The sequence below is a fragment of the Nylanderia fulva genome, unplaced genomic scaffold (assembly GCF_048542155.1).
Source record: "Nylanderia fulva isolate GAGA-0341 unplaced genomic scaffold, ASM4854215v1 Scaffold9, whole genome shotgun sequence".
Classification (NCBI taxonomy): Eukaryota; Metazoa; Arthropoda; class Insecta; order Hymenoptera; family Formicidae; genus Nylanderia; species Nylanderia fulva.
In genome coordinates, this window is record NW_028191026.1 from 276,595 (window position 1) to 291,339 (window position 14,745).

Genomic DNA, 14,745 nt, shown 5'->3' on the forward strand with positions numbered 1-14,745 from the left:
CAGACGAATATTATTTTAATCAAGTCCCGAACGTGAGAATTCCCATGTGAGTGTAGCGATTTATTCCCGGAATAAATCGCAGTTTCAAAAGTTTATACATAGTCGATTTTCTTTAGAGTTGTTACGAACATTTTTTATTTAAAATTTTACTACTGTTTAACAGTATAATATGACGGTGGTCTACCACACTAAAAACAATAAAAATAAAATTTTAAAATTTGTGTCAGTGCATTCTTTTAGAAATACATATGCATGTATATATTTATATCTGTATACATAATATGCATTACTTTTGATCATTTTATTTTTCTGTAATCAAACGTAATTGAATTTTACGTTTTTTTTATTGTTATTAAAATTTTATAATTGTAAGAGAGTTTTTTAATTAATACATTAAAAATATTTTAAAATTGTTTTAATAATAATACCTAAAGTAAATGGCATGTATATCGTAACATTATATAGTACATATAAATCAAATTTTTTAAAAGAAACATTTTAGTAATTACTTATTCCTTTTTTACTATACACGTTTTAAAAATTAATGAAAAGCTTTATCAAATAACTCGATTTGAATTAATTTAACGCAAAATTATTACAAGTCTCTTTTTGTGCTAATTAAATGCAAAGCATTTAATCTAAGTAGAATTAAAAAGTGACTGAAAAGTAGATTGCGGATTTTTTTTTCACAGGCGTAAAAAAATAAGTACCATCCGACTTGTTTAAACGGATTTCTTTGCTTTCTTTCCTTATACGCTTGACTGTCACCGTTTTTATTACCTTCTCATTAATTAAGTAATTAGTAGCTTAAAAGAGCAGTACTTAATTAATAATAAATTAATAATAAATTGTTGCACCATTGTAATAAATATACGGTTGTTTTCAGTATAGCTTGACAGCTGCACAAAAAAATATTTATACATAATTATTCATACATTGTAGATACGTACAGATCCAAATTTTTATGATTTAATGTCGTGAAATAAATCATCATACGTATTTGAGAAAGTCATAGAATCAATTATCATATTTTTAATAACCTATAATATATTTAATAAATTTTAATAAAATTTAAATTAATTACCATATATATATAATTAACACATACTAGATACTAATAATAAATTGCCATAATTATAATTTATTCCAAGATTTAAATATGTAGCTTTCAAGTGTCAAACATGTGGCATGATATCGAATCTTAATATTAATACAAGTCAAAGAAATTATAATAATAAATCTTACTAACATACATTATCGAAATAGCAATACTATTAAATATTTTAAAGCATTATTAAATAATAGATTGAAATGTCTGCAAAAAATATTATAGTTGAAAAGTTTCGGTTTCTGGCAAATTATGGTGCTCCAGTAATATATTAAAACTTTTAAACAATATTTTTCAAAGAAAATATTCGCATTGTTAGAGAAATATCTTTTAAGAGTATACACAATACATCAAATAATAAATACTTAAAAATGTTTGATAAATATTTTATGTATTAATAAGTCTTCATTCTATAATGATATTGGAATTTCTTGTGGAATGTTATTTTATTCGTGTACTACATCGCATATAATGCAGAATGATTTGTATAATTATTGGTTACTACACTAATGATTGACCATTTGGATTTACCAGTTTCCAATTAATGCTTGTTTATGTCAATTTGTTCTCAGCATGTTCGATCTATGCTCTGGTCGTGACAGATTTTACATTCCTATATAAGAGAATTAAACATGTAAAGTCATGTGAAATACTAAATAGTGGCCAATATAAATTCTTGTATTTGTACGCGATTAAAAACAATTGAGAAAGATTTATATAAAAAAAAATGTTATATTAAATAAAACATTTGCCTTGATATTAGCATAAATCTCTTTTTTCTCTATTGTCGGAGATCTTATAGAAGATTCATGCAGAAATGTTATTTTTAACGAGATTTTAGCATATTTTTTTTATAAAATAAATAATATATTTGGTATAAATTACAGAAATGCTTGCCAGAATTTTTGATTACGAAAGAGACTTTTGAATATCTTTTATACTTAAAATGAGTGTATCTCTTTTATTTAAAAAAAATATTTAATTTATTTTTAATAAAAAAATTAACATTTTTTAAAATACAGTTTTTATCTAAACAGCATTTGATTAACTACCTATGTGATAATTTCATTTTACTTACCGATATATGTATACGATGCGTAACAGCAGAGTTGATCTGTAAAATATAAATATATCCAAATTATAAAGTAGTGTTCAAAATAATTAATATTTTAAGATAGTAAGTAATGTTATTGCATACAATTAAATTTTGTATTTGTCTTTTTAACAGACATTTAATAAAACAATTAATAATTTAAAAATTTAAAAATAATTTAAAAAAATTTTTTTTAGATATAAACTTTTAAAAAAATATGATAATAAAAAAGTTGCATTTCTTATATTAATAATCTGAATAATTATAAATTTTATAAAATTATTTGAAAAATATTTTAATATATCTATATATGTACAAATATTAATATAATTATTATACAAATACTCTATACATATATTGTATATTTAAAGAGAAGAACCTAATAATCAATTTTATACTGATTATACATTCATGTAATAATTATTACAGTGGAAATAAACAATAAATTATATATTTTATAAGTAATAAATAAAAAAAATTATAAGTTATGCTTACCTTACGAGTGTATCACCGTAATTCGATGTTTCTATGGGCATGTATCTTCTATTCTTGTTCATTTTTTATTGATCCTTTAAGGCACTTTCATTCGCGAAAATACGATTATTAATTAATATAATCGCGAGCGCACTAATTAGAATACAATAATCGCACGAAACTAGAGCATTCTCGACATTAAACAGAGATGCGCACTTTATTTTATTCTACTAGGAATTTTATTTATATATGTAACTTTATTATATTACGGGAAAAAACTTGCTATCGTTAAGAATTTCGCGAAACATTAATCATTCTCAACAGCACACATATTCGAAAAATGTTGAGGGGACATTCAAAGGATGTAAAGTATTCTTTGATTTCCGTTGAATATCTTTCGGACATGCTTTGAATCCTATTACTTTTATATTTAACATTTTTTTTCTATATCTCATTTCTGAAATATTTTATCCCATACTTTTTTCTCACCCTATATTCGATGTATAATGCAATATGCATGATAATATACATACATTATAATTTATAATATAATGTCGTACGCGATAATACGTCGTACAGCAATAAGTCATAAAGTAATATGTCGTTATATATAATATAATAATATAATTCGTCGTATTAATTTAGGTATATCACACGTACACATATGGTATGCGTGTTATATAATGTGTATGCATATGATATAATAATAACGATAGACTGTGAAATGTAATTAATAACGCACTGGCGGAAACAATTAGCGCGTTGTTGTTTATACATTCCACATAGTTCGTCGTTCTTACAATAAAACTCGAACAAGAAGATAGCGCTGCATACATTATCATGTATTATCATATGTATATCTACCTACCATGCGAAATGCGATCATTTTGTATAATTATTATAATTAATCATTATTAGTTTGCGCGATTGATCATATCGGTAAGTGATATGTAAAAATATCGCGACGACGGCTCGATTTGATTAAAATAACAAAATAAGCTTTTTGACAAATGAGTAGAACAAATACATTAAATAAAATGTTGAATTTATAATTTACTTTTAAACGGTACATACGTAAATATTAAACCGTGTGATTGATGTAGTACAGCTTTTTAATTAATATATTACTCTTTCTTTTCTCTACTTTGTGCTCTCTCAATTAAAATCGATTTGTGTTGCATCTGCGTTTTGTAAATGAATAGAAATAAAAATATACATATAGATATCTTCACATCTCAGTAAACACAAAGTAACAATTACATAATATCAATGTTATAATTTCCCACTTAACAATATAACCGCAATATAACATGGTTTGTATGTAATAGTTATATTATTGGATGGGAAATTATAAGATTGATGTTATGTAATTGTTATTTTGTGTTTGCTGGGATATGTATCTGATATATACAATACTATGTCAGTCTAATGAATAACTAATTAAGATATAATAAATTGATAAAGTATTGTGTAACGTCAAATTTTAATATTGCTTGCATTTCCAAAAAAATCGAAATAAATGTTATTATTAATAAACAATGGATATATTAGGCTTTTTTATCATTTATTGTATGACTGAATCAATCGCGTCTGTATTAATGATCGCTAATTATAATAGTTATAAAAAAAGATTGCGTTTTAAAAGATAACACTAAAGAAACGCGATCAGAGTCACGTGATTTTCAGGTGAATCATAGTTTTATGCAACTTTTTAATTTCTTTTTCTGTCACACAATAAAATAAAGTGCGCGTCTGATTAATGTTGGCAATGCAGTACAATAATGTTACGCGACTGTCGTATCCTGATTAATGTGCGAACGATTGTATTTAATCGTATTTTCACGAATTAAAGTGCCATGAAGAAGCAATAAAGGATGAACGAGAGAAAAGAATCAAATCCAAGAAGGCATCAAGCTAGGGTGAAGCAACATTGAAGTTAGCATAATTTATAACTTTTTATTATTTATTACTTGTAAAATTAATTTCTTGTTTACCCTCGAGCAATAATAATTATTACATTAATGTGTAATGTATATAAAATATTCATTTAGACACTTCTATATAAAGTATTTGTATACATATATGTATAATAAAAATTAATATTTGTATACATGTATATAGATTTATAAAAACATTTTAACAATTATTTAAAAATTTATAACTATTTAGCTTATTGATATTATTTATATGAGAATTAGACTTTTAATTATTATATTTTTTAAGTTCACATCTAGGAATAATTTTTTTTTTCGAAAATTAGAAAATTTTTTTATTTAATATTTATTGAAAGAACGAGCAAAAAAATAAAATTACATGTATTTGCATGTATTACAATAATTATTTTTTTTTTAATTTTAATTATTTTGAACACTACCTCTTATAATTTGGATATATTTATATATTACAAATCAACATCGAGTATTATAACTCCGCCATTATGCATCATATCGATAAATAAAATTAGACATACATACACTTAGAGAGAAAGAGAAAGAAAGAAAGAGGAAGGAAAAATTAAATTATCAATAATCAATGCAGTTCAGATAAAAAGACATAATGTGTGAAAATGATTAAATATTAACACATTCTTATTAAAATAATAAATTAATTAATCTAAATAAAAATAAAATATATACATTTATTTAGATAATATATACATTAATAAAAATATTCAAAAGTCTCACTTGTGAGGTACACATAATTAAACGTTTTTGATGTTTGTACTATTTTTTATGCCAAATAGGCTAGTACTGTAAACTTCTGTAAGATTTCCTATGATAGAAAAAAAAATAATTTCAATGATATAACTAAAATATAATAAGCAATGCATTGCTTAACTGCAACGATATGTTTAAATAAGCTCGTCTCATTGTCAGATTGGATAACACCCATTTCATCATTATATGATTTATGAAAGAAAAAAAAACAAAAAAATCGATATTTGACGAGTATAATTCGTTTGGAAGAAAAATAAATTGAAATTTCAACATGTAACAATCGTACGCGCAAAATCGTCACATTGTTCGTGTCCGGGATTTATTGCACCACCTATGAGTATTTGCATTTCCGGCTGTAATAAAAAGCATACAAAATAGCATGTCATACGTATTGAATTTGGAATAATTGAAATGCAAGAATAATAATTGAGATGATAAAACATGAAATAATTATGACGCATGAATAACTATTAAAATCTAATAAAGATAATATCTATATATTTAAATTATTTTTTATATTCTAAGTCTTCTTTATTTATTACTTATAACTCAACATTAATTAATGCCTTAACATTTTGATTAAAAAAACGGGCTCTAGATTGTTTAAAAATAATATGAAATTTTTTACATTTTATACAGTGTTCATATTAATATAAAAAAAGATATTTTCCATTTCTAAAATTTTTTTACTAAAAAAAATTTGTGCTGAAACAGTTTTAATTTACAGGTTTTATTTTTTTGCATAAAAATTCATCGACATTTTCAATCGATTATATCACAATCTTGATACGTATTCTATATAAAAAAATTTAATCTAAAAAAAAATTTAATAAATAAATAATGATTAATTTGTATTATTTATATTATTTGTATTTACAAGTCATCTTTAACACGATAATTTACGCATCAGCATATCTGTAATTTGAAAAGATATTTGATCATTTAGTACCTACGATTAATACACTCTGAACAGCACGAAACGTGCCTGGAATTTTTGAAACTATGTGTTCGAAAAATACCGGCATAAAAATAGCAATACCTTTTCTCATAAAAATAACGTGAATGCAGCTTTTAATTCTCTCTGAGAATATTTTTTCACGTTATAGAAACTTATTCAGTAAAATCATCAATAAAAAAAGTATTAGATTCCTCTAAATATATTTTAATTAATTAGATAACTATATTAGCTTATGATAAATAATTATCAGCTTAACTTCTTCATTGCATATTCTAACAGCTTCATTTAAGAGAGAGAGAGGGAGATATTCGTATGTGTACACGAAATAAACATATGTTATCGTCGCGCGTGCAGGATAAATCTTTTTCCGCATCTTGTTAAAATTTATCTTTTATCTGGGCTATCTGAAACCACGATCATGTCGAACACGTTGGCATTTATTGAGAGCATAAATTTCAGGAAGCAGCGAAAGAAATCGCCGTTTCGGATCGATTCGGAGATCGACGTTTCGTTCAACGCTATTGGTATGTTTTATCTAACAAACTTTAGCTATAGTATTTACGAGATGACCAAAAAGAAATATGGTACAACACCTAACTTTGCTATAAATTACGTCAATAAAAAAATGCATTATATATTATTTTGTTATATTAATTTATAATTGTTAATACTAATTTATAGTTTGTTTGTCTGATTATTTACATAAATATGTATATTAAAATCAATAATGGTAGATTTGGATCGTTTTCATGTTTTGCATAGTGATATTTTCGGACTGCATTGTGCATGTTTGTTTCCTATACGTAATATTTCTCATGAATATTGCATTGATATGCGTATATTAATATTTGTATCATCGTATCTCTCGTTTATTTTGACTTGAAATTATGAATTGAATCAAAACTTTATTAATCTTTCTTTATTAAGATTTTATACATAGAAAAAATGTTTAGTATAAAATATCTCCAAATTTTTTTAAAACTATTTATAAGCCAATATGCAAAATTGATTTCGTGGTTATCAGGTATTTAGAATATAATTTTTGTAACACTGCAATCTGCATTTAATATCATCAATTAAACATTTTCAATATATTTCACCAAAAATCGAATGTTTTTTCGGCTACAAAATTAAAAATGAACTTATTAGCCAAATGTTTATAACAATCTATCAGATAGCACACATTAAGAATTTTTAATATTGTACAATAATACTGTACAATAAAATCTATTAAATTAACGGCGTTAATTATGAAGAGATTAAATTCTTAGGATCTGCTCCAATAACTGATATTATCGAAATGAATAATTAAACGTCAATCTCGCTCAAACTTATAATTAGTTAGTTTGAATTCTTAACTTCACTAACAATTCATATTTAGTCGAGATTGACAAATTAACAATGTTTGCTCCTTTAAAAGTGACATACTAATACTTTGCGTGGATTACGCGACCGGAAGCGACCGACTACTTAATGGTGGTTTCATGGTAATGCACGGTTGTGGTCGTTCGTGTAACATATCCAAGGAAATGAAGCTACTTCCGACAGCCGACATACGAGTTCCGCATGCGCGTCGTTAAGCAAAAAGGAATCGTGAGTTACCTTCCGCAATGAAACGCCAAGCCCTTACTTTGATTCGAGAGTTGATTAAACTCGAATTGACAGGCGAGATTAAATTAACCTTCAACACCGAGCAAATTGCAAAGATTCGATTTTCTAACTTGTATGTTCTTTTCTATGTCTTTTAATTTCGAATACGGAATGTAGGATATTAAAGACGTTTAACAAATTAAAATCTTTAAAAATAATTATATGAAATTTATAAGATTTTAAGAAAAATTGCAAGCCGATTTACTACACTGATAAAAATTTAATAACAAACATATTTAGTGATATGAAAGTTATTTTTCTCCCATTTTTTATCATAGGCCAAAATAGCAACATGTCAATTATTTTTGTTTTAAATAAATTCATGCTAGATAGAATATTCCTTAGAAATATAATTAAACAAGATTTTAATTTTACATTTAGCGTATATTGCAAAGCATGTTGAAAATGATCAACATTTATTTATTATACATTTATAAAAATATTCATAATTCCACAATTTATAATCATGTCAAGTATAATAAGAAGAATTTATATTTGGAAACAAATATATGTATACATACATGACATACATGGCTGTATCACCATTTGTATCAACATTTTTTCTTAAACCTATAAGTGTGTATTACATTGGCGTAATTGTCAGATGAAAAATATAATGAAAGTGCAAACAATTGCATTATTATTTGAGGATTAATTATGAGGTATACAAAGACATTGAATGACTTACCAAAGAAACAGCAGACGAATACGATAGTGTATAAAGTAATAAAAATTACTTTTACATCAGTCCTATCGAAGATATAGTCTTCGTTTAGTGACACATTGTAAAGAAGAGTTTCGTTGTTTAAATCAGTTTCGTTGTTATTGATCTCATAAGTGACGGCATTTCGATCGCTGAGAAGTCTGGAACAAAAAGAAATTAAATTTGTCATAATGATAGTACATTATCATTCTAATATTTTTCTTACAGTTAGTCGGAATTAATATAATTGGGATACATCATAAAGAACACCGATGCTTTAAGGTGTTGAACCACGAAAAAAACGCAACTTGTTTTTATTTTATAATAATTTTAATGACAGTAATTAATTAAGAAATATATATATACATATATAAAATAATGCGCGGTAAAGTAATTGTTGGAAAACAATTTTTTTTAAATTTAATTTAATTAAGAAATACATATATATACATATACATATATAATAATGCGCGGTAAAGTAATCGGTGGAAAACAATTTTTTTTAAATTTAATTTAATTCAAACTATGTACATTATGTCAAATAATTGTGCTGGTAATAGCAATTATTAAATGCAAACATAATAAAATTGTAAATATTACATTTATAATTTCTTATAAGTTAAGTTTATTAAAAACACAGAAGAAACAAAATTAAGGTAATTTATTTTATCTAACTGAGAATAAATGTTTTGCAAAACTGAAACTAAAATCGAAGAAATTAATATAACGCTACAAAATAGTATTTTATAAAATGTTTTATAGCTATATAATGTTATATAATAAGTCTCCTGTTACATAAATATGAAAAATGAGATTTAAACCATTTTTATAACAATATCGCTTTAGTCTTTACTTATAACTTTTACATATCATAAAAATAAATCAATTAAAGAATATAATCTTTTTTTATATCGAATCTTTATACATATTTGTTCAAATTTCACGACAATCAAGTATTGATTATATCTGATTTTATGCTTATACGTATAAATAAATTCAGTAGAATGTTGAAAGGAACGAGGGTTTACTGATTTACAAACATCCTGAAATAAAAAGATAAAATGTTTTACTTACATTGTTATAGAAGTTTCATTGTAATGAAAGCAATGAGCATAGTAATTGTTTCATCAGAAACAAAAACTAGCTTGCTTACATTATTTAATTAAAAAGAAAAGTGAATTTTACTTTAGTGGCTAATTGAATTAATTAAACTTTTGACATTTAGAGGATAGAAAAAGATTTATTATTTTGTAACTCTGACGATATCGAACTCTTTTAATTGTAAAAGAATTTCGAACACTCTTGAGAAAGTAATACTGATTTTGAGAGCGAGGCAGCAAACATTAGAACAGTAGTTCTCAAATATTATTCTTATCGCGGAAATCCAGAGCATTAGATTATTTAAAAAACGGATGTTTAAGCGATTTAATTCGATTTTCTATATTCTATATTATCATTGATTCATGCCGAATGTCTTCATAACTATAGATTCACTCATATATACAATGAAATTTATATAAATATATATATGTGTGTAAAATTCTTTATTAAATATACTGAGTGTACATTATTATCATTGTTAATTAAGATAATAGCGAGTTAAGCCATGGAAATTGTATTCCAGTACACTGTAGTCTGTGCACGTTTCCTGTAACTACGTGTATATATATTATGTATATGCATGTTGTTAATTATATAGTCTTAAGTACATATTTTGAAACTTTTAGATAAAATCTGTATTGCAAGCAAAATGTCTTCTGAAATGTCAACGATGAGAGAAATTTCACAATAAATCTCACATATGTCTTTGTCAAAAATATAATGTTTTTTTTATTATATTTCTAATTCCGATGACGAAATATATCAATGTGACAAAGTAGATATTCTTCTTTTTATAATCTTTAGTAAAAATATGATGAAAACTTATGCAGTTCTCTAACTTGCAATATATTGAGTGTTCTTTGGATTAAATTCCTGACTTGCGAGCTCGTGATATCGATTTATCACTGCAAGTAATTTAAAGTTTCTTCTGTTTGAACAATGAAAAATCAAAATACTCGTATGTAATATCGATATTTATACATTATTTTTTTCTATTAACACGTTTTCTAATACAATTCATTTTTTACCTTATACAACTTAAAAATTAACTTTAATTAACTTAATTAATTCTAACTTTAAATATTTGTTCTTTTCAACGGTACAAATTGAATATATGTAAATATTTGTAGATTTATATTAATGTCAAATTTATTTTTTACGTAATTTTCATTAAGTTATACAAAATCATGCAGAATATCACAATATGAGACACATTTCAAGAATTCGATCAAAATTAAATTTAACTGAGGTGATTTAAATATAAATGTAATTTGTATTTTTTTAATTTTTATTTTATATTTTATTATTAAAAAAAAATATATATATATATATATTGTATATATGTATATTCTTTAAATCTTTAAATAATAATTTTGGTATAATTAACTTAATATTAAATAAAGTTTTGTTTTTTTTTTTGAAATTTTTTTGTTTACAAGTTTTTTTAGTTGTAACTTTTAATTCAAAGCTTTATCGATTTCTCGAAATATTTCCGATAATAATAAGGTTAATTAAAAATTTATCGAACATTTCTATATATAAAATAGATTTTAATATTACAAGAATTCTGTATATTAAATTTTTACTTAGATAATTTTAATTATTAGTTGCAATTTCCGTTATCATATACTTTGCTCATACTGTTGCTAATTTTCGTTAATAAAATGGTTGACACAAATCTTTACTAATCTTAATTAAAAAAAAAAAAGAATTTAATCTTTTAACTTTTCATTATTTTTGTTGCTATTGTGCAATATAATCTTAATATTCTTCTTGTATTTATAACTCATATCATCGATTTGATGATTTAAAATCCGGTTACATTTCTCTCTTAATGGAATACTTATCCCATAATCTTTCTATAATCTCATCTTGTGAGACGTTACTTTATCGATCGCTTCTTATCATTCAACTTTTTATTAGAAGCTCGCAAAATCTGTTACGATAAATGCAAGAGATATCAAGAGGGATTTACTCTCTCCGTTTTTGGTCGTCTTAATCTGTATTCAAGCAATGTTTGTATGTGCACGTGTGAGAATATAGCGAGAACTTCATATATAAGCTCAATTAAAATACTTTGTTGAGTTTAAACAAAAAAGAATTAGAGACAAATACTTTTATCAATTCTTTTTATATAAGTTGTATAAAAGTTTGAATTAAAAAATTATTATTCCATTGTATATTCTCTCATTTACTACATCGAACATAAACCTCAATACTTATGTATATTATGTGAATGTTTTTAAATATTAATTATATTAGGTACTATAATTAGGATTTTATGTTGCAGATCAACTTAAGCTAACGATCTTGAGAAGAAGAGGAATTGATGGAACAATCTTAGAGTGAGTAATCATTATTTGTTTATTATAATTATTATAAATGGCGTATACGCCCGCGCTCATTAATTCGATTCATTTATTTGAATAATTTAAACAAGAGAGATTCTGAGAGAAAGACTTTTATATAAATCTTTTAAAAGTATTTCTCTATTTTATATAAAAATTTTATTTTTAAAACTTCATAAATATTCTATATTAATATGTCTGTTTCTTATTTTATTCATCAGATATAAAATTTGGTAGTAATAATAAATAATAATTTGAATTATTTCTTATATTTTAATCTGAATTATTAAAATTCTAGAATAATTCATAAATTAATGTTCTTTCTCGATATTACTATAAAATAGATTTGAGAATTTTATATTTATTTGTTACAGATAACGTAGCTCTGATTTCAACAACTCTGCTGTTGCATCAGTGCTGGTGAGTGATAAATTTTTATTTAATTTTGAGGTAACGGATTTGTGGGTGCGCATGTAGAAATTATAGAGATAATAAATAGGTCCATCAAATGGTTGCCTCAAAATGGATGAGTTAAAACAGATTAGATTAAATAACTTTTAATAAGTTTTTTCAATATATATTGCATTTATTACAAAAGTAAATTGTAAAATAAAATATAAAATATATATGTATATATATATATATATATATATATATATATATAGATTAAAGAAGATCAAAGACGCATTTTTTATACTATAGATTTTTTATTTAATATATTGAATAAAGACCATTAATTTTTTTAATTATATATGCAACGGTCATTTAATCTTTACTTATTGACCTTATATTCTAATTTTTTATAGCCCATCCGCCTATATTTTAGAATTTTGTAGTTAAACTTTGCTTTAACCGATGTAAAGCCAAGTGATCAATTAATTACATTACCTCTAAAGGAATGATAAATGATACAAATTATTTTTTAATTAATTGAATTTTGTCATAAATTACTTTTTTTATTATAAATTATAATTACTATAAAAATTTCAATTAATCTTTGATTAAAAACTTAGCTTTTTTGGATAAAGTAAAGTAACATTGAACGAACGATCTTAATGTTGCACGCTCGTCAACATTGAGCGTGATATGTTTACGCTCATTTGTCGGCAATAATAATTAGCCGGCCAAAAAAAAGAGTTTTCTTCCTACCTCGATCTAAACGCGTGCGTTTAACAAACTGTAAACGCAAACGAGAGCATATAAAATTTTTGTGTTTATTCGCCAACAATAAATAACATGCAATGAAAAAAGTATTCTTTTTTTGATCTCTGCTTAAAAATCGAATGAAAATATGACCATAGGAAAGGTAAGTTCAACTGGTCCGAAGAATAGATATAGGCTACGTAAAGTAAAAGCCAATATTGGCCAAAATGCTTAGCGAGAAATACATATTTGAGAGTATCTTTAAGAGGATTCGAAAATACGTTTTACATACTTTATATTTTATCTACGTGTAATAGTAATCAGCAATGCTATCAATGCATTCGATTAGGGCACACGATTAGGACACGTTTCTCCAAATCTCGGTGATTGCGGATTCCCGCTTTAGCTATCAAATAGATGTCAAGATTGTTAGAATTATCTCAGCACCATTTTGAGGAATTAAATATATATAGGAATACTAACACTAAGAATATTAGAATAGACCAAAAATATAATGTTCTGGTTTAAAAATTTAGCGAATTTTTTATACGTATGAATATTATACGTATTATATTATGAATTTTTTAAATATTTTCGTATAATTCCGAAAATTTATTTTAATTTATTTTACATTATATAATAAAAGTTTTACTTTTAAAATTTAAATTTTTGCGTTAAATTTTGTATGACTTTTAATATTTTGTATTTTAATTATATATTTTATAATTCTAATTGTGTTTTTTATTACAATTCTTGTAAAGAAAAATTAAATTAAAGTAGTTATAATACCAATTTTACTTTTTTCAGTAAATTTTATCTTCTTAACGAATACATTAGCTAGGTGTAAAAGTTTAAGTATTCTAATGAACCTGAAGAGTTCTCTCTTCTCTATGCCGGTGATAACGTAATTACCGGAAATAGCACCTATGTCGGACAAGTTAAAAGGAAAGAGAGTCGGACTAAACAAAATATGCTGCTTCTCCAAGTTAAAAGAATTGGGATGATAGTTTTTTACATCACGCTCCGTAAAAAAATTAAAAAAAAATATATATTCCCAGGTAGCAAGCTGACGTCATTCGACGTCAAAATGACGTTATTTTGACGTTTAATTACTTCAGCTTGCTACCTGGGTATATACATATATATGTATATGTATACACATATACGATATAGTCTTGATAATTTGAATGATTAATTATTCATTCCAATAAAAATTAGAAAGATCAAATAAATCTAATATTATATTTAAAATTAAAGGATAAAATAACTTTCTTTATATCTGCTAGATAAATTATTTAACCTATTATTATTAGTTTTCCTAATTTTTGGTAGTTTAATTTTTGTTTGTTTGAAAGAAATTTACAAAATTCTAGAAACATTTGAAAAGTTATTTTAAAATAATTTCCGAGTAAAATAACTTCTATATCAGTTTCACAGATACATAAGAAAA

The 14,745-nt window shown here is 24.4% G+C and overlaps 2 protein-coding genes across 3 annotated transcripts in view; one reads left to right on the forward strand and one right to left on the reverse strand.

Annotated features, from left to right (window-relative positions):
- The window catches only part of LOC114946396 (trissin receptor-like), a 48,663-nt gene that overhangs the window by 23,147 nt on the left and 10,771 nt on the right, over positions 1 to 14,745 (reverse strand). For both annotated transcript variants that reach the window (XM_029322859.2, XM_029322858.2), the window contains exon 3: positions 8,689 to 8,864. In XM_029322859.2, coding sequence (XP_029178692.1) covers positions 8,689 to 8,864 — 176 coding nt within the window. The remainder of the gene's footprint in view (positions 1 to 8,688; positions 8,865 to 14,745) is intronic.
- Positions 1 to 14,745, forward strand: part of LOC114946395 (sodium-independent sulfate anion transporter) — a 39,871-nt gene that overhangs the window by 2,040 nt on the left and 23,086 nt on the right. The window contains exons 2-3 of the mRNA XM_029322856.2: positions 12,095 to 12,149; positions 12,527 to 12,572. The gene's annotated coding sequence lies outside the window, so the exon portion shown is untranslated. The remainder of the gene's footprint in view (positions 1 to 12,094; positions 12,150 to 12,526; positions 12,573 to 14,745) is intronic.